Source organism: Trichosurus vulpecula, chromosome 3 (assembly GCF_011100635.1).
Source record: "Trichosurus vulpecula isolate mTriVul1 chromosome 3, mTriVul1.pri, whole genome shotgun sequence".
Classification (NCBI taxonomy): Eukaryota; Metazoa; Chordata; class Mammalia; order Diprotodontia; family Phalangeridae; genus Trichosurus; species Trichosurus vulpecula.
The window spans coordinates 165,093,232-165,120,077 of NC_050575.1; the positions used below are offsets into that span (position 1 = coordinate 165,093,232).

Below are 26,846 nucleotides of genomic sequence, written 5' to 3' on the forward strand. Positions count from 1 at the left end.
AAGAGTTATGAGAAGTGAAGCTAGATCTCTTAGCCTTTGCAGTCATACCTGTCAATCATCACAGTATCTGGTTCAGTGCTTTGGGCAGGTAAGTTAATTGAAATTACTGTCCCTGGGAACCAAAGTGGAAATTTTGCTTATGATTTTGAATTAGCAGATAAATTGGTTATGTTGCTGGTAAATTAACTCCAAGTGACTGTTGAATTGGCAACCCTGTGTATACAGTGTAGATCGTCTGGGTGAAACTTTGATATGCTTTGTTAACCAGACATGATGAGGATGCAACCTGCAAGTGTTGTGTATGCCTCCTATTCTATAATGATAGTTGTCAAAATCAGAAAGTTTGATGTATTTGGAAATACCTATCATTATATTAACTGAGCAGTAGGATTCAGACTTTATTCCTACTGACTTTGGGGAGCTCAGGATTTCTTTATTCACCTGCCTAGGCCTTTAGAAATAGCTGCCTCTAAGCACAGGGAGGTGCTCCTGCTATTTGAAGGGAAGCAGATGACATTTCTCCACATGGATGCTATTGCATTAATTCTCAGGATTGGAATGCATTAAAGAGAACATGGTACAGTCTGGAATTTAGATTAAAAAAGTCTCATCAGACAAGTAGTATGGTATGTACAAGATTGTAATAAAATGGTTCTGAGAATTAGAAAAGGGGAAAATAACATGAGATCATTGCATGTGGTTCCCTGCTAAAATCATAATTTTCATTTAAGAGATTTTTACATGTAGATGTTATATCAGAATAGTTGTGTTGTAATCCCAGACTCCTATTGCCTATTGTCCAATTTCTTGGACAGATAGATACAGGGGACTTAATAATAAACGTGATTGGGAGCAATTGGGAGCAGCCACTCAGCTGAACTCTCCCAACATTCCCCTCCAAACAACTTCAAAATAGTGCCTCAAATCAGATTTTGGAGCAACACAGCCAACAAAAGGTCAGGTTGAGACATTTTTCTGGCCTAAAAAAACTCAAGAGGTCAACAGGAAAAGTCTGTGACACCAGGGTGGAGCTCCATCCAGAGCCCACAGACAGCTATGGTGACAGCAGCAGCTTCAGGAACTCTTCAGTTCAGAGATTGTAAGGGGGTCAGACAACTGGTCAGAAAAAGATTGCAGGCACTGGGTACAGCTGGTGCTGATTCGCAACCATGTTCCCCATATGCAGTTCTGGGTTGCACTTCCAGGGCAGGGAGGAATGCTGGGGATTGATCATGAGGCAACAGGGTCCCTGGTCACAATTCCAAAGCAAAAAGGAGCACTAGCACTTGCAGCTGCAAGGGATCAGGGACCCTTCCTGGTTAAAGACCAGAACATAGACCAGGAGATCAGTGACCATACCTCTGCCAGGATCAAACCATCTTGGAAATATCAAAAACTTGCAAACCCCCAGAACTAGTGCTGAAAAACAACAGCACAAAAAAGCCTGCAGCTTGGAATGGTACCTTCCCCATCCTAAGTGAGCAGAACTCAACTTTAACAAAAAGTTCAAAGTTTAAAAACAGGCTAGAAAAACGAGCAAATAATAATGACAACAACAAAAAAGAATTTGACTATAAAAAGCTACTATGGTGGCAAGGAAGACCAAGACATAAATTCAGAAGACAACAATGCAAAACAACTTCCAAAAAAGCCTCAAGGAAAAATGCCAATTTGATCCAAACTCAACAAGAATTCCTGGAAGAGTTCAAGGAAGAGATGAGTGATACAGAAAAAACTGGAAAAGAAATAAGAGTGATGCAAGGAAATTATGAAAAGAGAATTAACAGCTTGGTAAAAGAGGCACCAAAAATGTTAAAGAAAATAACACCTTAAAAAACAGAATTGGCCTAATGGTAAAAGAGACACAAAATTTCACTAAAGAAAAGAACTCCTTAAAAAGCAGAATACACCAAATGGATAAAGATATGCAAAATCTCAAACTTAGAATTGGGCAAGTGGAAGCTAACGACTCCATAAGACATCAAGAAACAATAAAGCAAAGTCAAAAGGATGAAGAAATAGAAGAAAATGTGAAATATCTCACTGGAAAAACAACTGACCTGGGAAATAGATTGAAGAGAAATAATTTAAGGATTATTGGCGTACCTGAAAGCCATGATCAAAAAAAAAAAAGCCTCGGCATTATATTTTAAAGATGTCTTAGATTGAGAGGGTAAAATGGAAATTGAAAGAATCTACCAATCACTTCCTGAAAGACATCCCAAAATGAAAATATTATAGCCAAATTCCAGATCTCTCATATCAAGCAACCAGAAAGAAACAATTCAGATTGTGTTGTGGAATCACACAGTCAGGATCACATAAGATGTAGTGGCTTCCACATTAAAGGACTAGAGGGTTTGGAAGGCAAATAAACTAGGATTACAGCCAAGAATAACCTATCCAGCAAAACTAAGTGTAATCCTTCAGGAGGGAAAATAGAAATTTAATGAAATAGAGGCCTTTTAAGCATTCCTGATGGAAAAGGCCAGAACAAAATAGAAAAATTGACATTCAAATATAAGACTCAAGAGAAGTATAAAAAGGTAAACATGAAAGAGTAATCATAAGGGACTCAATAAAGTTAAATTGTTTACATTCCCATATGGGAAAATGATACATGTAACTCCCAAGAATTTTATCATTTTTAGGGCAGTCAAAGGGAATTTACATAGAAGGTATGGGTGTGAGTCAATTATGTTGGAATAATCTTCAAAAAAAAAAATGAAGGGATGAGAAAGAGGGGTATACCAGGAAATGGGAGAAGGGAGAGGTAGAATGGGGAAAATTTTCTCATATAAAAGAGGTGCACAAGCAAGAGCTTTTACAGTGGAGGGGGAAATGATGAGAGGGAGGGTGGCACAGCAATGCTTAAACTTCGCTTTCATTGGAGTTGGTTCAAAGAGGAAAGAATATACATATATACATACATACATACATACTTACATATATACATGCATACTCAGTTGTGTATAGAAATGTATCTTACCCAATAGGGAAATAGGAGGGGAATGAGATAAGAGAGGGGGAAGATCATAAAAGGGAGGTCAGATTTAGGGAGGCAGTGGTTAGAAACAGTATAGATTTTTGTGGAGGGACAGAATAAAAAAGGAAAGTAAAAAACAAGAAAATAGAATGGAGGGAAATACACAGTAATCATAACTGAATGTGAATGGGATGAGCTCACCCATAAAATGGAAGCAGATAGAAGAATGGATTAGAAACCAGAATCCAGCAATATGTTAGATGTACTTGACATACTTGAAACAGAAAGACATACAGAGTTATAATAAAAGGCTGGAGCAGAATCTAATATGTTTCAACTGAAGTAAAAAATGCAAGGTAGCACTCATGATCTCAAAGCAAAAGCAAAAATAGACGTAATTAAAAGAGATAATCAGGGAAACTACATTATGTTCAAAGGTACCATAGACAATGAAGTAATATACCGTTTTACAATAAGTTTCTCTGGTTAAGAGGCCTCATTTCTCAAATATATACTGAGTATAGAACTGAGTCAAATTTCTAAAAGTAAGAGCCAATATGCAGTTGCTCAAAAGATATGAACAGGCAGTTTTCAGGAGAAATAAAAGCTATGCATAGTCATTTGAAAAAATGTTCTTAATTAGTATTGATTAGAGAAAGTTAAATTAAAATAACTCTGAGGACCCACCTCACATCTAGCATAAATGACAAATGCTGGAGGGGGTAAGAGGAAAATAGGTACACTAATGAACTGCTGGTGAAGTAGTGAAATGGTCCAACCATTCTGGAGAACCATTGGGACCTATGCTTAAAGGGCTATAAAACTATGTGTAGTACTCTTTGACCCAACAATATTACTACTAGGTCAGTATCCCAAAGAGATCAAAGAAAAAGGAAAAGGACGTATATGTACAAAAAATGTTTATGTTGATTTTTTTCTGTGGTGGCAAAGAATTGGAAATTGAGGGGCTGCCCATCAGCTAAGGAATGGCTAAACAAATTGTAGCATATGATTATGATGGAATACTCTTGTGCTATAAGAAATAATGAGGGGAGTGGTTTCAGAAAAACATGAAAAGAACTATATGAACTGATGCAAAGGGAAGTGAGAATAACCAGGAGATCATTGTACACAGTAAGAGCGATGTTGTAATGATGATCAACTGTGAAAGATGTAGCTACTCCAATCAATACAATGACCCAAGACAGTTCCAAAGGACTCATGATGAAAAAATGCTATCCACCTCCAGCAAGGGAACTTACGAACTCAGAGGGCAAATGAAGTATAATTTTATCACTTTCTTTATTTTTCTTGCTTTTTTAAAAAAAATATGGCTGGGGGTGGAGCCAAGATGGCTTCTGGAAAGCAGGGACTTGCTTAAGCTCTCCCCCAGATCCCTCCAAACACCTGTAAAAAATGGCTCTGAACAAATTCTAGAGCTTTGGAACCCACAAAATAGCAGAGGGAAGCAGATCTCCAGCCCAAGACAGCCTGGATGGTTGCTGGGAAGGGTCTATCGCACTGTGCTGGAAGCAAAGCGTAGCCCAGCATGGGCAATGCTGGGACAGACCAGACAGGGAGTTAGCCCGGAGCAGCCCTTAGCGCCATGAATCAGTGAGTTATGGCAGTTACCAGACTTTTCAACCCACAAACGCCAAAGACCGCAGAGCAGGTTAGTGGGAAAACTGCTAGATCTGGTTAGAAAGCAGTCTGGCCCCAGCCCTGGGGGTGGCAGAGGTGGTGCTGTGATGGCTGCAACAGCAGCAGGAAACTCCTGTGGCTGCTTCCATAGCTCCAGCATCAGCTGCTTCCAGAGTCCCTGGCTCACACCGTGGGAGGAATCAACTGGCAGACCAGAGCAGGATTGCAGGGCTTGCAATCCCTGCTTGGATCTGGGTCGAAATCCTGGTTGATGGTTCTTGGAGGGGGCGGAGCACTGCTGTGGCAGAGCTTGTGGTGACAGTGGAGTAGAAGTAGCTAGGAAAACACCGCGGCCCCTAAAGCTTGGGACAAAGCACTCTCTACTCTACAAGCAATCATACCCTGACAAAAAGCTCAAAGGTCAAGTAGTTGGCTGGGAACATGGCCAGGCAGCGAAAAAAGATGCAGATTCAGACTCAGACTCAGACTCTAGAACCTTTTTTTGGTACAAAGAAGATCACAACATACAGCCAGAAGAAGTCAACAAAGTCGAAGAGCCTACATCAAAAGCCTCCAAGAAAAATATGAATTGGTCTCAGGCCGTGGAAGAGTTCAAGAAGGATTTGGAAAAGCAAGTAAGAGAAATAGAGGAAAAATTGGGAAGAGGAATGAGAGAGATGCAAGAAAACCATGAAAAACAAGTCAATGACTTGCTAAAGGAGACCCCAAAAAATACTGAAGAAAATAACACCTTAAAAAATAGACTAACCCAAATGGCAAGAGAGCTCCAAAAAGCCAATGAGGAGAAGAATACCTTGAAAGGCAGAATTAGCCAAATGGAAAAGGAGGTCCAAAAGACCACTGAAGAAAATACCACCTTAAAAATTAGATTGGAGCAAGTGGAAGCTAGTGACCTTATGAGAAATCAAGATATTATAAAACAGAACCAAAGGAATGAAAAAATGGAAGACAATGTGAAATATTTCATTGGAAAAATCACTGACCTCGAGAGTAGGTCCGGGAGAGATAATTTAAAAATTATTGGACTACCTGAAAGCCACGATCAAAAAAAGAGCCTAGACATCATCTTTCAGGAAATTATCAAGGAAAAGTGCCCTGATATTCTAGAGCCAGAGGATAAAATAGAAATTGAAAGAATCTACAGATCACCTCCCGAAAAAGATCCCAAAAGAAAAACTCCTAGGACTATTTTCACCAACTTCCAGAGCTCCCAGGTCAAGGAGAAAATACTGCAAGCAGCCAGAAAGAAACAATTTGAGTATTGTGGAAACACAATCAGGATAATACAAGATCTAGCAGCTTCTACATTAAGGGATTGAAGGGCTTGGAATATGACATTCCGGAGGTCAAAGGAGCTAGAATTAAAGCCAAGAATCACCTACCCAGCAAAACTGAGTATCATGCTCCAAGGCAAAGCATGGATTTTCAATAAAATAGAGAACTTTCAAGTTTTCTCAGTGAAAAGACCAGAGCTGAATAGAAAATTTGACTTTCAAACGCAAGAATCAAGAGAAGCATGAAAAGGTAAACAAGAAAGAGAAACCATAAGGGACTTACTAAAATTGAACTGTTTTGTTTACATTTCTACATGGAAAGATGATGTGTGTAATTCATGAGACCTTTCTCAGTATTAGGGTAGTTGAAGGTAATATACATACATGTATATAGACAAAGGGCACAGGGTGAGTTGAATATGAAGGTATGGTATCTAAAAAAAATTAAATTAAGGGATGAGAAAGGAATATATTGGGAGAGGGAGAAAGGGAGAAATAGAATGGGGTAAATTATCTCACTAAAAGTGGCAAGAAAAAGTTCTGTAGGAAGGGAAGAGGGGGCAGGTGAGGAGGAATGAGTGAATCTTGCTCTCATCGGATTTGTCTTGAGGAGGGGATAACATACACACTCAATTGGGTATCTTACCCCAAAGGAAAGTAGGGGGAAGAGGATAAAAAAGGGGAAGTGATAGAAGGGAGGGCAGATGGCGGGGGGGGGGGGGGAGGTAATCAAAAGCAAACACTTTTGAAAAGGGACAGGGTCAAGGGAGAAAATTGAATAAAGGGGGACAGGATAAGATGGAGGGAAATATAGTTAGTCTTTCACAACATGAGTATTGTGAAAGTGTTTTACATAATGATACATGTGTGGCCTATGTTGAATTGCTTGCCCTCTTAGGGAAGGTGGGTAGGGAGGGAAGAGGGGAAAGAATTTGGAACTCAAAGTCTTAAAATCAGATGCTCAAAAGAAAAAGTTGTTTTTGCATGCAACTGAGAAATAAGATATACAGGCAATGGGGCATAGATGTCTATCCTGCCCTACAAGAAAGTAAGGGGAAAGGGCGGGGGAAAGTGGAGTGACAGAAGGGAGGGCTGACTGGGGAACAAGGCAATCAGAATATATGCCATCTTGGAGTGGGGAGAAGGGTAGAAATGGGGAGAAAATTTGTAACTCAAAATCTTGTGGAAATCAATGTTTAAAACCAAAATATTAAATAAAAAATATGGCTAATACGGAAATTTGTTTTGCATGATTTCACATGTATAATTGATATATTACCCACTTCAGTGGCCATGAGAAATTAAAAAAAAGAATGTTTAAAATAATAAATTGTTTAGAAAAAAAGTAAACTTTTTTTTTCATTAAATCATGCCTTCTTATGTGGTTATACCCTTTCTTTTAAAAAATAGGTCACCAGCACCACAGTCAGCAGCCAAAACGTCCCTCCACTTGTTTGCTACAGTGGCTGCCAATCAGCCTAAGCAGGTACCTTATTGATTTTTATTCTTCTAGCATAATCATTTATCGTTTTTGCCTTAGCAACTGGTGGCGGCAATGCTTAAGTGCTGTTCATGTGCTTAATTGACCCATGGATGACCTAACTTGGTCAGTGACTGACATCTTTTGTTTGGGCTTGTCATTGGTTAGGGCTAGACTTTTCAGTCTCCAGAGATTTGTATTTTACTTCAGGTTATGCTGGGCACATGGTTCAGTGCCTTCTTTCTCTGTCCTTCTGGAATTGGATTATAGACCTAGAGCTGGAAGAGACTTCAGGGGCCATATATTCAGCCTCCTCATTTTATAAATGAGGGGCTGAAGTTCCCTTTTCTTTTGCTGTAAGCAGTTATTTTTATTATTTACCCTACATACTTTTTAGCCCTGTTTGTTATCCACCATCTAACACCAATTGATTGAGCTGGCTACACATTCACTCTGTCTAGCTTCAGTCTTTTGCATTGCCCCTCCTTTGGAAAGAACTACTCTGCGTCATGTGGCCAAGACATCATTTCTCAGGAAGATGAAAAAACAAAATGAATGGATTTAGCAGTATATCAGGAAGTTAAAGGAGACATGTGCAGAAACTAGGCAGTGAAAGCAAAGAGATTGCTTCAACTTTTCTCAAGAAGCTGGTATCAGCCTCTGAAGATGACTACAGATTTGAGTTTGAGATTGAATTATAGAACTCACACTTTCTTTCTTAAAAGTTACTGCTGTGGTCTCAAGCATGTAGCTTGGATTCTCTTATCCATAGTGTTCCTTATATATTTAAAATAAGGATAATTTTAGTAGCTTTTCAGTCTTTTAGAGCTCATTCATAGTAAACATTGAAGGCTCACAATGAAGGGCAACCTCTACGAAAGTCCTTTTCTAATCCCTCCTTACACCCTAGGGGTGACCTTTGGTACTGAAAGGCTAAGCCAGTATTCTGTGAGCCCCAGCCAGCCTTAGCACCTACAAAGGCTCTGAGTGTGACTGCTGTCTTAGTCTTTATTGTCTGAGAATCAGCCTAGCAAGCTAAATATAGAGAAAAGTCACCAAGCCCTGAAAATTTTTTGACCATGGCAACTGATGAAGTCCATCTAGTAACATATAAAAGGTTTTAATCTCTGTCAGAGGAGGGAATGTCCTCAGTTGTGAAATAACAGATGTTAATGGAAGCATTCAATTCTTTTTATTATTTATATTTTTGAAGTATTTGAACTAAGGTACAGGTTGTGGCTAGTCACATAGAATATATAGTTCAAGAAGTCACAAAGGCAAAACTTCAGAAACTTATTTTGTCACTTGCAGTTCCACTGGTAGAAATCAAGTATATTGGTAGAGTTATATAGGTCAATGGTTCCCAACCTATAGGAGTACCACAGAGTTACTGCTAAAGGGAAGGGAAGTCATATTAAATGATTCAATATAATTGTGTTACATGTAATATATTGCTATTTTTTCAGATATTTTCGATGCATTGTGACTAATAAAATAAAATTTCATTTAAAAGTATTACTAAATGAATAACACTTATATGTCATTGGGTATCAATCTACCATTGTGGTGGTCTGTGGAATTTTTGATGCTACAAAAAACATTCTAACTTTAGAGCTAGACAGAATCATAGATGTCATCCTGACTAGCTCCCTCATTTTACAGATGAGAACACAAGAAGCCCTAAAATGTTAGGGTATTTGTAAGATCATACGGTAGAGCCAGGATTCGAACACGTGTCCCTGACTCCAGATCTTTCTCCTACACCTTGTGGTTTCCCCCATACAAAGGAATACCTGGCAGCATTAATAATGTAAATAAGACAGCCTGTTTTCATTCCCTTATTTATGTAAATACATTCAAAACAAATGAACTTCTAAAGAGTGTGCGTGCCTTTTATTGTAATGTTTATCATTGTATATCCTTATGCAATTTCAATGATCATGTATTTAATCTGATAGATTTACTTATGCATTTTTGTGTTCTCTTATAGGGGTCTCTCATAAATTCCATCAAGTCACAGTCTCCACCTGGCCCTACACAAATACCAGCAATACTCACATCTGGCCAGCTGTCAGCCAGTGACAAAGTCTCAGGTCAGTTTGCTTTTCTGTTTTCGGTGAAAATAAACACAAAAGAAAGGCCACCTCATACAACTGACATAGCTAATATAGAGTTAATTGGTAATAATTTGGGGAGGTCAAGCGTGGGAGATTGGAAATGAAAGATCAAATCAGTGAAAAAAATCTATCCTTCATTTCCCCAAAAGTAACCTTCAGCAACAATGTGATTTCTGAAATTTTGTCTTCAATTTAATGAGGTGCCCTTTTTTGGGTTAATTTTTTTTTTTTTTGAACTTAAACGTGAAAAAATGAATATTTCCACATAGCACAACAGAACACAAAAAGAGGATTGTATATGAAACTGAGTTTATATTACCTGTCTCATTAAAAAGAATACAATAAATTCCACATATTAATTTTAAAACTATCTTGCTTTTCTGTGCTTCCTTCTTTCCTCTTCTGTTCATTTTTCAAAATGTTTCAATCTTTTTCTTGGAGGAGGGAGTGGTATCAATATTGTTAACCTTTTTTCGCTACCTCCCCACCCTCTACCCAGATAGACTGAGAGAAGAAAAAAAATCACTTGTAACAAATAAACACGGCCCTACAAAAGGAATCCACCCAAGGGCTATGTCCAAAAATTATGTGTCTCTTTCAGAATCTTGAGAGCATCACCTGTCAGTCAGGAGATACATAACCTTTTTCATCATGGATCCTCTGGAGATAGGGTTTATTATTCCATTGATCAGAGTTCTTAAGTCTTTAAAAGTTATTTTTCTTTAGAGTGTTTTTATCTGTATAAATTGATGTCCTGGTTCTGCTCACTTCACTCGGCATCATTTTATACTCCCCAGGATTCTTCAAAGTCATCTGTTTCATCATTTTTCATGGCAAAATATTACTTTATTACATTTAGATGCCACAGCTTTTTCATCCATTCTCCAGTTATTGAGCATCCCTTTAGATCCTAGTTTGTTTGTTTTTTTCCTCTTGAGGCAGTCAGGGTTAAGTGACCTGCCCAGGGTCACACAGCTAGTGTCAAGTGTATTTCTACCCCATACTCTGTGTATGTGTGTGTGCCTGTGTGCGCACATGTTCATTCAACCCTTTTTTGTCCATCTGAGGGTCATCTGATGCCCACTCCCTCCACCCCTTTGTCAGTGTTTGTATAATTTTCTTCTCAATATCCATTTAAGAGGAGTAGCAGTTCTACCCTGGATTTCCTTCATTTTGCCCAAGTACATTCCTTTTATTCTCTCCTTCCCCTCTTAAACCTCCAGAATAGAACCAGTCCACCACCCCCATTCCCTCTGTGCCCCCACCCCCCACTGGTTTTTCTCTTCTCCCCGCCCCCACTCTTTTATTTAATTCCCACAGTACCTCTTGAAGTTAAAGTTCTGAAGACATTAAGTTTCAAAATCAAGCTTAGCACAATGCCTGGCACATAGTAAGTGTTTAATAAATGCTTATTGTTTGATTGACTGATTGAAGGAACACTTGTTTTGTCTCCTGTTAGAATGCTAGCACTACATCATCGTGCAGACCCTTCTAATTGCTCAAATAAATTTACCTTTCTAGTTTCTTTTTAATTCTTCTGTTCATATTTCAGTGTTCCTACTTAGTTCTGATTTTTTTTAAATCAGAAATACTTGGAAGTTTTTATTTCATTAAATATCTGTTTTTTCCCATGTAAGAAACTTCTTTAATTTTTCAGGGTAAGTTATTCTTTCTTGTAAGCCTATCTATATCTTTTGCCTTTTGGATCATTGTATTCCAAGAACTCCTCTGCTTTATAGTAGAAGCTGCTATGATTTACATGATTTTAACTGTGGCTTCCTGGTGCTAGATATCATTCTTTCTGGATGCTTAAGATTTGTCATTTGTTTGGTTGCTGTTTTTACATGAGAGAGCTTTGGATTTTAGCTACAACATTCCTGGGATTTTTATTTGGGGGTTTCTTTCAGGAGGTGATTGATAGATTCTTTCCATCCTCATTTTACCCTCTGATTTGAATAGAGCTGAATATTTTTTGTTTATGATTCCTTGAAGTATTGTGTCCAAGCTTTTTCTTTTTTTTAATCATGGTTTTTAGGTAGCTCATTGATTCTTAAATTTTTCTCCTTGACCTATTTTCCATATATACATATATATATGTATATATATACACATATATATATCTCATATATTTATATATATATCAGACATTATATATAAAATATATTTTTATATATCAGACATTTTCATTTTTTCTTTTTTCTTAATTTTTAAAATCTTTTTATATTCTGATTTTTTTTGTTATGATATTTTTGCTTTTATGGAGGTAATGATTTCTGTTAGGTGTGTTATAGCTTTTAGGGAACCCATTTGCCTTCTTTTTTATCTCTTGCTTCCTTTTTTAGGTATTCATATCGTCTTTATGGAAAATCTATTTTCTTGCAGTTGTTTTGAAGATACTTTCTCCCTCTAGGCTGGAATTTGAGGCCTCTAGATCTATAGTAATTTTTAAATATTAATTGGTGTTATCTTTGGTTTACTTATATCTCTGGTTTTAGGTTCCACCCCCTTCTACTCTCTTGGGTGGAGTGTTTCACCTTCCTTGGTCTAGCCCTGGGTCTCCTGAATTCTGTCTCCTGGGGTTAGGTCCCCCTGGATCTTCAAAGGCTCTCTTTTCAATTTTGAAAGAGAATATGAAGAATCCTTAAGCCATTGAGTACCTGGGGTTATTCCTGTCATAACTGTGGTAACTGCCATTGTTGGTGGTTTCTAGGTTCATGGCTGTGGGTTTCCATTCACCCTAGAGCTTTCTTAGGGACCTCTCAGCTCTCAATGCCTCCTGCCTCTGGATATAGAACCCTACACACTATACATGTCTGATTGTCTATTATACTTGTGTCTGGCCCATCACTAGTTGGGTTGGGAGACTTGCAGCCTCTTTGCCTGTTCTGGTGTTGGCTTTGCCGATATCTTTTTTCCTATTGCCTGTAGGTTTCTGAGCGACTTTGTGCAGTTCTTGGGTGGAAGAAGTCACTTACCGTAGTTCTTCTTGGATTTTTTAATCACTGTTTGGTCTGATGTGAATTTCAGTTTTTTGTTGGAGTATGTAGGAGCTGGACTCTTTGCCTCTATTTGGGCTGCCATCTTGCCTGGAAGTCAGTTTGATGAAATCTCAAGTACTTTCCAAATACTTGAAAAAAGCCTACTTGGAAAACCTTCCTTCTAAAAGACTTATTATTAGTAGGATAGGAGTATATTCTTGTTCTAGTAATATTTCTCCAAACCTGAATAGAGTCTAAGCATCATAATATGAATACCAGTCCCATAAGGAAAAGGGAATCAGGAATCATCTCATTTCACAACAAGGTAGTGTCTAATACTGCTTGATTCTACCTGAAACTTTATAAGGAAATATTTTAGCAAGACTCCTGAATCATTTGGAACTCAAAAATTAAGAAGTAGACTTCCTTGTCCCATTGGTGTATTATTAAATAAAGCTGTAAGTCTTTATGCCTCAAATCTTTTTGATGGCTTTATTGAATAGCTTTTTTTGTCATTCTTCAGAATTGAGATACTTGCGAAACAAACTAGATAAATATGTGGAGACTTGTCTTCGTTCCGGTGTTACACACCTCTTAATCTGATTCTCAGGTGCACTTCTAGGTAGGAATCCATCATTCAGTGGTGATCATAAAATACTCTCTTTATTCTTCTTTATTCTCCTTTATTCTCCTTTCCTGGAAAGCAGAATGGCAATGTCATGTACTTAAGAAAGAACAAGGCTCATTCTACCTGGGGGAAAAAATGATTTAAATATTTGAAAAGTGTATTTTTCTTCTTTCTCTTTCGATTCATGAAAAGCCACCTTTTACAAAACCTTCCCTATGAAGATGCTTTTTAAACTCAGTGCACAAACTAATGAGACGAGTATGCCTATCATCTATTCTGAACAGTAATAGTGTGATCTCATTTATAAACAAATTGTGTGTGTATGTGTGTGTTTAAATCACTCTTAGTATTGTTAAATGAGCAAGAACAAATTTAGAGTTGAATAGAAGTTATTGAGACTCTGCAGTTTCTGGGACCACTGACACAAAGTGAATTGGGGGGGGCAATATCTGTATATCTGTATTGATAGCTATAGATTGATAGATGTTTAGTATGTGCAGCTACAGTGGTAGATATAAGTAGTAATGTGGAATGGGGGATGAGGGGAGAAGAAAAGCATACTAGGAGTTGTACCTAAGTTGACTTCATGGAATGGGCTTGTCTATGTCACTTTAGCGCCAGGGACAACCAAGATGGAAACAACTGTGACTTCGACTTCATCAGCAGCTGGACAGTTCAACAAGCCATTTTCATTCTCTTCATCAGGGTCAGTATTGAAATTAAATTATATGGCAAAGTTATATGTTCTTATCAACTTTATAGATGGCCTTCCTGAATTTTATAACTTGGAATCATTTTTACAAGTTTGAAAAACGTTAGCCCTTCTCTAGCTGATGACAGTGACTGTTAGTGTTTAATGTATTAGCATGGATATTTTCTCCATTTTAACTTAAATTTCTGCATGCAGTATCATATGGTTTCATCCAAAAAGGTTCCAAATTATTTTAAGAGAGCCTGTGCTAAATTTTTAAGTTGATTTGCATTGTCAGTCTGTTTACTCTTCATTTCAGCAACTGTTGCAGAGTGGACTAGACAGCTGAATTAGCTTTTCTTGATTGCAAGTCCAGCATCTTACAGCTTCTTAGTGAAGATGACAAAAGGCATGGGGGTATTTTGAAGCATTAGTTTTTATATGCAAGTGGAGGAATCTATTTCAGTTAAATTTTTAAATTGTCTCATTATAAAAATTCACATTAGTTGAAAAGAGTTGGTTTCCTTGACTTCCTATCCCACTCAATATGAGCTTTTCCAACCCTTGAAACAAGAGTGTTTATTTTTTCTGAAGATTGGCTTCTGTAAATGCTAAAACAAATTGTTGCAAGAATTCGTGTTGAAACCTATGAAATCTCTTCAAGTGTTTAGTTCCCCACAGAGGTGGGATTATGATGGATGCCACTGATATAAAAACCAGCCAGAAATTTTGGTCTTGGGCATTCAGTTGTATCTAAGAAGCCTCTTATGACTTTTTTGTTTGGCTGTATTTCCTGTTTCAGGTTTTGCTTTAGGGATGGGGCTTTTAATTTTGTTCTTGAAATCATATTAACCAAACTCTGTTTTCATGATTTTAGTATGTTTCTTGAGTAGGCTTTAAAGTTAACCTGTTAAAGTGAACTCTGAGAGAGAGATTTTTAGATTAGGGCCATAGGGAAGATTACATATTAAATGTAGTATGTGACGGATCCTCAGTTTGTCTTTTACACTTTGTAGAGGTAATTTTAAGCAATTCTAAAGTTAAAACAGTTTTCAGAATATTGAAGTGCTTTACGAATGCTGGTTAAGTTTTCCAATCAGGAAATAAATAATCATCAGTATTCCTACCCCCCACCCCCAAGCTAATAATAAAAGGTAGATTGGTTTCCAAGTAGTGTCAGTAGTATGGCCATCAGGTTAATATTCCTTCCACTAAATAAAACTGCCTTAGTGAAGACATTTATAAAAACTCTAAATGCCTACTGACTGGACAAAGCAACTCTTTCTGTGGATTTATCCTAACAATATGGTATGACATACCTAGTTCATAGTGAAGATAGTGTAGTGTTACAAAGTATATGGAAAAATCCAGATCCTCACTACAGCACATGGCCACCTGATTTGAATATTGTTCCTTCCCATTGAATTCACCATTTTAACTTCCTCCACCACTTTTTACAGCATTCTTTTGTGCTAAATTGCTTTTTGTCTCTGGCAGCTTTGCTAATAGTGAAAAGAAAATGTATGGCAGAAGAAGAAGAAGGAAAGGGAAGGTTAAAAGGAATCAGATGTGTCTCTGAACCAGACTTTCCGACCTGTAACCCAGGGGTTCTGCCAAATAAATAAGACTGTCTCTTATATTTTATGCATACACTTCACAGGTAGCAGAAGAACCTTTCACTTGTGGTCAGGATCTTAATGACATGCTTAAAAACTGTATTTGGGTCCTGTGTTCCTGGGGTGGTTGATAAAAAGTCCTTCACCCTTTCACCCTTAATTACTTTTCCATCATGATTTTTTCCTACTGCTGGCATCCATGAACCATTCACTCAGCCCAGACTGATGGCTTTGCTTACTCCAAGGGCATCTGAGGTTTTCATGCTTCTGCACCCTCACTTGTATCATTTTCCTTTGCCAGGAATGCCTTGCTACCCACCCACCTAGTCCAGTCCTACCTAACTTTCAAATTCCAGCTCAGATGCTAACACTGTGAAGCCTTGCTCAGTAGCCTCAGCTGTCAGTGTATCTCACCTACCATTGAACCCTTCTAGCCCTCACTGTTTTTTCCTACTAAATTGTGAGCTTCTTGGAGATTGAGACTATGTCTTACATCTCTTTGTATCCTTCATAGCACCTAGAACCCAGAGCCTTTTATATAATAGATTGAAAGTGCTTAATAAATATTTGATGGCTAAATTAGCAAAAATGTTTAGATGGAGAAAAAGGCATATTAAGTTGTTTCACCTGTTTTTTGCTTCTTTCCTTCTCTAGGACTGGCTTTAATTTTGGAGCAATAACATCAACACCACCTTCTAACTTCACTGTCTCACAAGGTAAAGTTCTGCAAATTATGCAAGTTTTATTTTTGCGTCTCCTCCTAAACAAACAGTGATTCCTTCTCTTCTTTACATGTTCTATATCTCTCTATGTGCTGCCAACTCTCTGTTGTTAAAATACCCGTAACAAGACAATTGTTGTTATTAATGCCATCATTATTAATATAATAGCACTTTGATATTCTAAAAAGTCTGGCTTTAAATATTAGTACTCAGTCCACCAAATAGCAAATTACACATAGCAGCCCTTCCTCAGAATCATGAGTTTCTAGGGCCAAAAACATCATCTCCTGGTAGTCTCCTATTGGAGCCTCTCCACACTTAATGGAAGTGATGGACATAGTCTATTTCTAGGCCCTTGATATTCAAAGTCTTCTTTGATTGGTAAAACTTCCTATTGTTGTGTTCTACTTGTCTAGACTTTGAAAGCCATGATTGACTTCTGTGGCATCTTGAGGAATTGGAGGAGAGTTTGTGATTTTGTTTTGTTTTTTAATAATAATTTTGAGAAAATGCTGAACTTAATGTGAAAGATCATAAGAGAATGGAATGAGGTCTACTCACTAAATGTGAACATACAGGAGGAAAACTGAATGAGAATGGATGTGGTTAAGAATCCTGATAGGGATTTAGAGTGAATGACAGAAAAGTTAGGATACTTTATGCAGTGAATCAATTTAAATGTAAACATTAAACAAGCAAGTTAGTTGGTTGTGATGATGTTCAGTATTAAGTTTCTAATAAGATATTTAATAATAAAAAAGAAAATGCTTGATTTATACTGAATGATGCAGAGGATTTCTGGCTGCCTAGTTTCTTAATATAAAGTAACTAAATTACTTGCTTCCGGAACATCAAGTCATTGTATTAACATAAAAGCCATACATTTGGAAATTTCTTTATTCCGTTCATCTTTTCCTTCTGTACATCTAAAACTGAACTTTGTATATGAAGATTTTACACTCTGTAATGAACACAGTACCATGAAAAGAAAAGGCCTCTTTTTTTCTTAATATCTTAATAATTCCATTGGGTGCCAAATGCATTTACACCAATCATTTTTTCTAAAGACTTATTTGATCAGAATCTGGTTACCTGAAAATAATCTCAAGGCGCTTTTCCATTTATCTTTTAATTCTTTATATTGAGCACATTTCCTGTTGACAAAATGTCTGCCATTCTTTCAGTGATAACTCTTATAAAATAGAAGTTCTATTTCCAGTTCTAGCAGCTCTTAGGAGCAGTGTTGTCTGTTGTTGCAGTTGCAGTTGTTTGCCCTTTCTGTTAGTTGTTAAACTAAGGTCCTGATCTTTTTCTTGATGTTGGTCTTTGGCCTATCAATTGTGCCTTTAAAAGTGGCCTTTAAGCTATTATTTAAATGATAACATCTTATACCTAGTAATTAGGATGGACTGAGTCCTCTGAATTAAGAACTGAAGGTAATAGCAATGTACATTTTCCCAAAACAGCAAGATGACCTTAAAAATGGTGCTGACAAAAGGTCGATGAATATTTTTCTAGTCAGTGATAAAAATTTTTTTTATAATTTACAATAAGAAAAAAACATAATGAAAGACAAGGGATATTATTACTGAAAATCATGTACCCTTTGGGGATAAAGTCTTACTCTACACAAGGTAAATATCCTGTTTGCATTATATTTAACAGTTATAAAATGGATACTCACATTGACTATACCAGAGACACATTAGTGCTCCTTTATAGTGGCAACCAGTGGGTAAAAATTAGCTAGAATTAAGTTTATGAGGGCATAAATTCATTCATCCTGCTCTAGAACAAAACTGCCTTGGAAAATAAAACCATCCATTTCATTTTGAAGGGAAGGTAGAGAAAAGGATTCAGAGGATGTTTCAATGGAGATGTGACAGCTTTACCTACTGTATAATTTGTTTTCTAATTGTCTTTTATCTCAATGTAGTGACAGCAGCCACAACTAAAGAGTCAAACCTGTATGATACGTTCTCATTTAATTCGGGGATCTTACAAACAGCCAGCACCACTGGAGCAGCATTCAGCCCTTCTGGAGATGTGACCCCATCTAATAAACCAGCAGTACCGGTGGCTGCTGTGGCAGCCACTTCTGCAGCATCTAGCAAGCCCGATGCACCTCCCCTGAAGCTGGGTGAACATCTGTTTCCAAATTCCTTGGCTGGAGAAACACTAGGGAGTTTCTCAGGATTGAGGGTTGGCCAGGCAGATGATAATGCAAAAACCTCTAGTAAGACTTCATCCTTAAACTTACCTGGTGTACAGCCTGCCAAGATATCAACCATAACTTCGGAATTTAGCTTCAGCAGCTCTCCCCTCTTAGGGAAACCCACAGATGCTCCTGTTACCTCAACCATGACCACCACCACGACAGTAACAACATCAGCCAGCACAGGCCTGAGTAGCTCCTCTGGTAGTTTATTTGGTGGCCTGCAGCTCACCAGCTCAGGAGCCTCAGGGGCTCTGAATCTCGGTGGGACCTCTTTGGGTGGCAGCAAGTCTACCTTTTCATTTGGGCAGACTGGCAGTGCAATGCCTCTGTCTTCGGCAACACCTGCGCCAACTACTGCCCCCACTGCTGCCCTCTCTGTGTCAGCATCCCCATTGTCATTCAGTAATCTCTTGAGTCCACCCTCTGCTCCCGTCCTTCCTGGGTCCCCTGGCAAAAGCACAGGAGATACCAAGTCATTGGCATCTTTGTCAGAGAAGCCAGGGGACAGTGAGGTGCCAGCCTCCTCCATCCCTGCTCTTGCAGACCAGCAACAGCAGCCACCTGATCAGCCTCCAGCCCCAGGGCCACCTCTGGAGATGGTTAAAAAGGAACCCGCCCTCTTGCCGCCTGTGATAGGGGACTCCAGTGTCCCTGCAGCCAGCGCAGCTAGTGCAGCTAGTCCTGGTCCAGCGGCACCTCCCACGGAAGCCAGTGGGGCAACTGCAGATGTTCCTGAGGCAAAAGAGAAGGCGGAGGCCTCTTCTGTGTCCACCTTGTCAGTACCTGAGCAAAATGCAGTGACAGCAGCTTCTGCCCCAAGTGTGACCCAGGGAGCTGTGGGACCTCCCAGCGCTCCACCCCCCTCTAGCAGTGTGGCTTCTCTGACCCCTAGCCCAGCCGGGTTTGGGGCTGCCACTGCAGGAGCGCCTGTGTTCCCACCAACTCCTACCACCAGCTCCACAGGTTCTGCTTTCAGCCAACCAGCCAGTGATGCCACTCCTGCCCCTTCTGCTGCCTCTGTGTTTGGACAGTTGGCAGCCACCTCAGCACCTTCCCTGTTTGGGCAGCAGACAGGCAGTACTGCCACTACGACAACGGCCACACCGCAGGTTTCCACTCCAGGGTTTGGGAGTCCAGCTTTCGGCACCCCTCCCACTGGGGGCTTTGGGCAAGCGGCCTTTGGACAGGCACCTGCCTTTGGACAGGCTGCAAGCAGCTCTACAAGTGGGTTTTCATTCAATCAGACCAGTTTTGGCTCAGTACCTGCCTTTGGGCAATCTGCCTCGTCTACTACAGCAGTAAGCAGTGGGAATGTCTTTGGTGCTTCCTCCAGCACCAATAGTGCTAGTTCCTTCTCTTTTGGGCAGTCTTCTGCCGGCACTGGCAGCAGTCTTTTTGGGCAGAGCAACCCTCCGACCTTTGGGCAGAACACAGGCTTTGGCCAAGGAGGCTCTGTGTTTGGTGGTGCTGCAGCTGCCACAACGGCCTCATCATCCTCTGGCTTCAGCTTTTGCCAGGCTTCAGGTAAGAGTCTGCCGAGAGAACAGAAGCAAGTGGGCCCCTATGGAACTGCAATTTTCAATTATCTCCCTGGTTTAACAAGGATGACCCTGTCCCTCTCTGTAGTCATTCCCAACTGCAGCATTATTAATTCAGTAATTTCCCATTCCATTGACTATCAGAGTGCCATAAGCAACAGCAAGGGTTGTTTCATGAAAGTTATTGCAGCAACTTAATGACCTTTTAGAATTTTGGAGCTGGAAGGAACCTTGTGATGAGAACCCTAACACCCTGGAAGATTTTCATAGACTCTAGAGAGAAGAGACCTTAGATCTAGTCCAACCCCTTTATTTTATTAAGGTAAAAATAATTCTGCAAGGTCACAGAGATGGTTTTGTGCCTTAGAAGCTGTTAGAAAGCTAGGACTCAGACCCAAGCACCTTAACTCTTGATGCAAGGATCTTTTCATTAAGCTATGCTGCTTCTTGGCAAAGTTGTCTGTTTTTGGTGTTATTCAGGTATGTGGAGGTTTTTGTTGTTTTTAATTGACTAGCTTTTAAAAATTTACTTATACCATAACCAATTATAGCATATTTTTACATTTTGAGAGGCATCAAGACCTTGAAAATATTTACCCAGTTTTGTGTTCTTTTGACTCCAGTGATCATAGGATCATGGATCATAGATCTTAAGTTGAAAGGTAACTCAGAGGCCATTTAATTGCACACACCCTTGTTTTTTCAGATGAGGAAACTGAGGCCCAAGGACACACCAGTAGTCAGTATCCAAGTCAGAGAACCCAGGTCCTCTAACTCTTGTGAACAATGGTTTGTCTATCATTAGACCATGTCAATGCTTTCCACCTGGGTTTTTTTTTTTTTGGTAGATAAATTCATTAATGCATATTTACTCCCTCATTTATATTCTTTTAATATAAGGCCTGAATGGGTGTGGCACGGTAGAGTGGAAAGAGTCCTGCACTTAGAAGGCCTCAAATCAAAGTCTCTGTCTTTCATTTATTCTCAGTGACAGCACGTAAGTCACTGGGCCTCTGTTTCCTCATGTGAGAAATCGAAAATTTGAGCTGAATGACCTCTTTATGTTCCCCTCCATTCCTGGCATTCTGTGGGTCTAAGGGATAATACTCTGTCCTGAGAGTGTCTGCTCCTATTCTCTGAGGAGGCTCCTTCTTGCCTGTTTGTTTGATTTGAAGTATGACAAGAAAGCCGAATGTCCGGGCCAAGAGAAAGGAGAAGGGAGAGGCTTTAGAAGATTCTTCAAAGAATTAAACATTCATTCTCTCTTCTCCTCTCCAGAGACATTTCTGAAGTCTCTCTTTTACTCAACCCAAAAACCCCAAAGAAAGATCTTCTTTCTCTGCCTCTGGCCTTCTCCCTCTTCCCTCCTTCTTTTCTTCCCTTCTTTCTTCCTTCTCTCCTTCCTTTCTCTTTCTCCCTTCCTCCTCTTCTTGCTTCTTTTCCCCTTCCTTCTCTCCTACTTTCCTTTCCTTCTTCTTTCCTTATCTCCCCACTTCTTCCCGTCTTCTTGCCTTCTTCCTTTCCTTCCAGTGTCAGAGCTCCTGGATGGCACAAATTAGACCACTAGAGAAAAAGCCATCTTTAAGTAGTGATCACAGGCCTTAAGAAGAATACTGATAATGCTTTTGTTTTACAGGCTTTGGCTCCAGCAATACAGGTTCTGTGTTTGGTCAAGCAACAGGGACTGGAGGCACAGTCTTTGGCCAGGTAGCGTAACAGTGGGGTTGTTGGTGTTGGGGTGTGTGGGTGTGTATTAGAGTATTTTAGTAGTGTTCAGATATTATCATCTTACATAGGACTCCCCCACGCCCCCTAAAACTTCCCAAATGCCCTCAGTTTATCCTGCAAATACAAATGCTACTAAATGATTCCTAGTTTCTTCTCACATTCTTACAGCATTTGAAGACTACAGACTCTTTCCCCACGTGAGCCCTGTGATACACAAATATAAGTATTATTTTCCCCATTTTATAGATAAATAAGCTGAAGGTCAGACAAGTAAAACAACAATGTTGGCCAGGAAATGGCAGAACTCAGGTCTCTGGACTCAAGTCCTGCCTTCTTTCTGCTACTCCATGTTGCCTTGTCAGTAAGTAAACATTTATTAAGCACCTACTCTGTGCCAGGCACTGTGCTAAGCTGTGGGGATACAAATACAAATGAAAACAAAGACAGTCCTTGCCCTCAGGGAACTTAGAATCTAAAGACAGTACTCAAAAAGGCTGAAAAGAGGAGAAGGAGTTAGGGTACTTGTTTTGGGATATGATGAAAAGCTCCAAAAGAGTCCAAAAGCAGTTGGGGGAGGGGGTGATGGCCCATGGCCCTGCCCTCCAGTCAGAGGATCTGCTCAGAAGGACAGAGGCTACTGATGAGATGTGAGGACTAAGCAGATTCAGTCTTACAGCAGAACTAGATTTTTCAAGGATGAAGAAAGGCATGATGGAGAGGTCCAGAGAAGTCCAAATGCAGTGGAGTTGTTTGGGAATGGGGAATCCAGACCATCTCTGCATCACCTATGGAACTCCCCCAAGAATCTTTGGAGTGGATCCCAAATTACAGTTTATTTCGCTCCTTCACTGCTCCCAGGCTCCTTTTGGAGAAGGCAACTTCTCCTGATTTATGCCTCATCCCATGCTGCCTGTTGTAAGAGACTAATTCATGGTTGTCGAGCTGGGCTTCCTTCCCAAAGACTCCCTAGCCTGTCTAAATGTGATCTTGGCCCTTTAAATAGTGGGATAGGGAGAGAAGAGTGTAAGTAGAAGGGAAGGTAAGAAATTGTAGCCATCTTGTGAGTTTCTTGCTTATTTTCAGAAGGAAGTACTATGTGCTATGCTACATCCCAGACTGTGTTCACCTAAGAGCTTGTTAAAGGTGTGAAATTAAGCAGCCCACCATGATAGGTGTCTTCCACTGTAATGACCCTAGCGATGGAAGGGGGCATTTCACCTCCAGCAGTAAGAACACCATTAGGGAGCGTGCAGTACAGAAGCCACCTTTGGTTTACTTGGTGCGATTCCCCAGCAGCCTGATCGTATGTTCCCAAACAGATCAAAAGGCAGGATTTGCCTTTACTGAGCCAGAGAGCTTGGCAACATATCACACCAAGGCAGTCAGGCTTCCCTGAACTGTTGCTCCGGAGGCTCAGTTTCCATCACTAAGCAGGAAGACTACAACATCTGACTGCTGGGGTAGTGAAAAGTCAGGTAGGGTAATGAAAAAACATTCAGCCCAAAGCATGTTCTCATTTTACTGCCACTTTCTTGATAGGCCACAGGCCAACCAAGTATGTGTTTGTAGCTACCCTTCGAGTAGCTTGCCGTTCTGGCTACTCCCCACTGTATCACATAAAGGAAATAATCCTGATTGGTCCTTTAGCAATTTACTGCTTTGGGTATTATGGGATCATAGATTTAGATGTAGAACTGGATGGGAACTTAGAGGCTGTCTTGTCCAACCCCCTCATTTTATAGAGGAAACTGAAGGCCAGAGAAATGAGATGACTTATGGGATCAGCTCAGAGAAGTGAATGGAGTCATTCATTCCCCACCTCCATCTTTTTACAGACTAGGAAACAGACTGAAAGAGGTTAAGTGATCTGGGTCACATAGGGGGATGTCTGAGGCAGGATGTGAACTCAAGTCTTCTTGACTCTAAGCTCAGGGCCCTCTCCACTGCATGGTCGCCTCCCAGAGGGCCCACCTTGTGATTTGTCCTGGTCAAGCTTTTCCACTCTTACCTCAGATGAGACTAGTATTCATTCCTTCTTTCAGCATTTGAGGGGATCGGCAAACTTCTTCGCCTGCGGATAGGCAGGGGCTTTGATACTTGAGCTAAACCTATTTAATTTTGGCTAATGCAGCTCAGTCAGGAAATGGGCCTGTTACCTTTTCCAGCTGTCACAGTGGTTGAACCTTCGACTCTTATGCCTTTGATGAATAACGGAAAAAGCAGCTCATATTCATAGAGGACTTGAAAGTGTGCACAGGTCTCTCCATGTTTTTTCTCATCTGATTCACGCAACAGCCCTGAGCTCAGAGTGGCTACATGACTTGGCCAGGGTTGCACAGCTAGTAAGTGTCCGTAGCAGGACTGGAACCCAGGTCTTCCTGACTCCAGATCCTGTACTCTCCCCTATGCAATAACAAAGGAGACATGACACTTGAATGGTATTAACGACCCTTAGAGTTTGTCATTCATCTGCCTAGAAGAACTGATTTCCACTCCGGAAAATGAGGTCTCTGGTACAGCTTTGACTCAGCATGTGTTTCTAAGCGAATGGCAGCATCTGAAGACAGGATTTGAGAACTTGGACAGAATTCAGCTGTGGTCATCATTTCAACAGTGCAGCTAATTTAGGCTGATTTCTGCAGTACAGTGAAAGTCATTATCAAATAAAAGTCTAGAAAATGGGAGGGGAGGAGCAGCATAGATCACATACTGCCAGTAGCTGATTTGTTCAGTCTGGCATTATAAAGCCAGAAGTTGTAGGGTTCTACATGGTTTATAATAGTGTTTTCAAACTTTTTGAGATTGTAAAATTCTTGGATTTTATGTCCCTACCTTACTTAGTGTAGGACAGAGACCAGAGACAACAATATAAATACCAATTAAAAGCAACCCACATTTACAGATTGTTTCTCAGACTCTATTATAGAGTCCTAGACAAAGAACAATTTGAAAATCCGCTATCCTTTAGGAATGTTCCTATTCAAGCCCAGCTTCTTTTCAGATTTCTGGAGTATCCATTAACAAAGCAGTTTTTCCACTCCTATGGTACGTGAGGGCCTCCTGCCCGCGGATATGCCCTGCCATTTTTCAGTGACCTCTAATCGTATCATACTTCCTGTTCCTTTTGTTTCCCAGCAGTCATCTTCTTCCAGTGGAGGCTTGTTTGGGTCTGGAAGCACTGGAAGAGGCGGGGGTTTCTTCAGTGGCCTTGGAGGAAAACCTAGCCAGGATGCTGCCAACAAAAACCCATTCAGCTCAGCCAGCGGGGGATTTGGATCTGCAGCCACCCCAAGTAAGCAAGCCAGATGTTCAGAGAAAATAAGAAATTTCCCTATTCCTTAGTCTTTAAACAGCATCACCTCCTTCACAGTATTAACAGGAAGTTAGAATGGGGGGAAGGGAGAACAAATGCCCATTTAAAACAGATTTTCATAAATGCAGGTATGACTTTTTCTTTATATGGAACCTGTTTAATATGGAGTGTCCTGTATAATCTTGAAAAATCCACAAGGCAATATAAAAAAAAAAGTGTATAACTCTGCTAGGCATTTGTTTCCCAAGGTCCATGGCTTTGTCTTGTTTGTTGGGAGTGAAATGATATGATGCAAATACAAACAGACAAGCAGAAATCATCTTTAAGAAGACAAAAACCTATGTGAGGTTTGTCTTGGGGAAAAGCATTTTCATTGGTGTGATGGCCCTCTTTTAATCTGTCTCTAAAACTCAGCTTTTATAGGGAGATGTCACCCAGAAGATAGAAGCCTTAATTATTTCTCATCAGTTGCATTTTTGTTTGATTTTCCTCTGAAGCTGTATTCACTCCATTTCCTGACTCTTGTTTCTAAGGTTCTTTGTTGATCTGTCTGTTCATAGTTGGAAGTAATACAAAGTTTGTTTTTTAAATCATTAAAAAATATCATGCTGCTGATGGGAGGATTAGATCAGGAAACTGGAAGTCTGTCATGTTCACAGCCCAAGTCTTCTATTCTCTCATTTAATGTGTAACATAAAATGAATCAAGAGCTAGTGTTCAGCAGACTCAATAGACATGTGCCTCTAATATTGAGGCCCCATCTTGTTCAAAACAAAACTCTTCCCTTATTTTCCTCCCTTTTGAATCTGAAGACTCAGTGGCCATAATTATGATGTCGCTGACAACAGTAGAAATGAGAGAAAAGGAAGAAAAGCTAGGGATGTGCTTGCCGACAAGATTGTACATCCAGAATTTTTATTCAATCTTCAATATATTTGGATAGATGTATTTAACTACTTGAGAAGTTAAACTTGAAAATTTGAGTCTTCACATTAGAATTTTCTATTTACCAGCACCCAGGAGCTTAATTAGTGCTTGTTGGGTGATGATTCGTTCATCCTACCTTGTACTGTTATTCATATAAACAGTGTTTTGAAATATAGTCATTCTCCACTGGAGTGTAATATATTATTCAAGTAATAATATCAATGTGCTAGCTGGAGATTTGGGTTTAAAATAATAAGAGGTGGTCATTGACAAAATATAGATTTTTTTTATGAGTAATTCTTTTAGGAAACTAGGCAGCATCAGTAGCTCCTTTAAAAGTGAATTGGAGGGGTAGAAAGTCGGAAAATGTGTTGTTGGGTTTTGGGTTTTGTTTTGGATTTTTTAAAGTATTTAAAATGTGATTACATAGTACCAAGGACAGCAACCTTTTGAGCATTGATATGCAGCCTCTTCAGCTAAGAAATTACTGTGGTATTTGAATGGTAAGCCAAAGATATACAAAGGGGAAAGGGAAAAGGAAAGAAAAAAAATTAAATGAGACTAAAGAAAGAGGATAAAGTAGAAACAAAAACAAAAAATAATTTCACTTCTGCTGGAGAAAAATATTTTTGAGATTGAGGGGAAGACACACACACACACACACACTCTCACACTTGTGCAGGTGCCTTGCTGCTTATATGTTGTAGTACCCTCTTAACTGGTCTTTTTACATCCCATTCATTTTCAGACTGATCTTACCTAAACACTGATTTAATCAGTTTATCCCACTACTCAAAAACCTTTAGTTGATGCGGTAACTTTCCAGAAAAAGTTGAGGTGACTTAGTCTGACCTTGAAGACCTTCTACATTCTGCCTTTCTGACTTTACTTCCCGCTCCCCCCAAAACAAATTCTCTTTAATCAGGCTGATCTGTTCCATGTCATCATCCCCTGTTTATTTCTGCTTC

The 26,846-nt window shown here is 39.6% G+C and overlaps 1 protein-coding gene across 2 annotated transcripts in view; it reads left to right on the forward strand.

Annotated features, from left to right (window-relative positions):
• The window catches only part of NUP214 (nucleoporin 214), a 105,633-nt gene that overhangs the window by 63,957 nt on the left and 14,830 nt on the right, over positions 1–26,846 (forward strand). Inside the window, exons 25-31 of one of the 2 annotated variants that reach the window (XM_036749435.1) lie at positions 7,333–7,408; positions 9,393–9,495; positions 13,741–13,831; positions 16,087–16,148; positions 18,091–19,896; positions 21,547–21,617; positions 24,774–24,930. In XM_036749435.1, coding sequence (XP_036605330.1) covers positions 7,333–7,408; positions 9,393–9,495; positions 13,741–13,831; positions 16,087–16,148; positions 18,091–19,896; positions 21,547–21,617; positions 24,774–24,930 — 2,366 coding nt within the window. The remainder of the gene's footprint in view (positions 1–7,332; positions 7,409–9,392; positions 9,496–13,740; positions 13,832–16,086; positions 16,149–18,090; positions 19,897–21,546; positions 21,618–24,773; positions 24,931–26,846) is intronic. The other variant, XM_036749436.1, reaches the window with a different exon arrangement.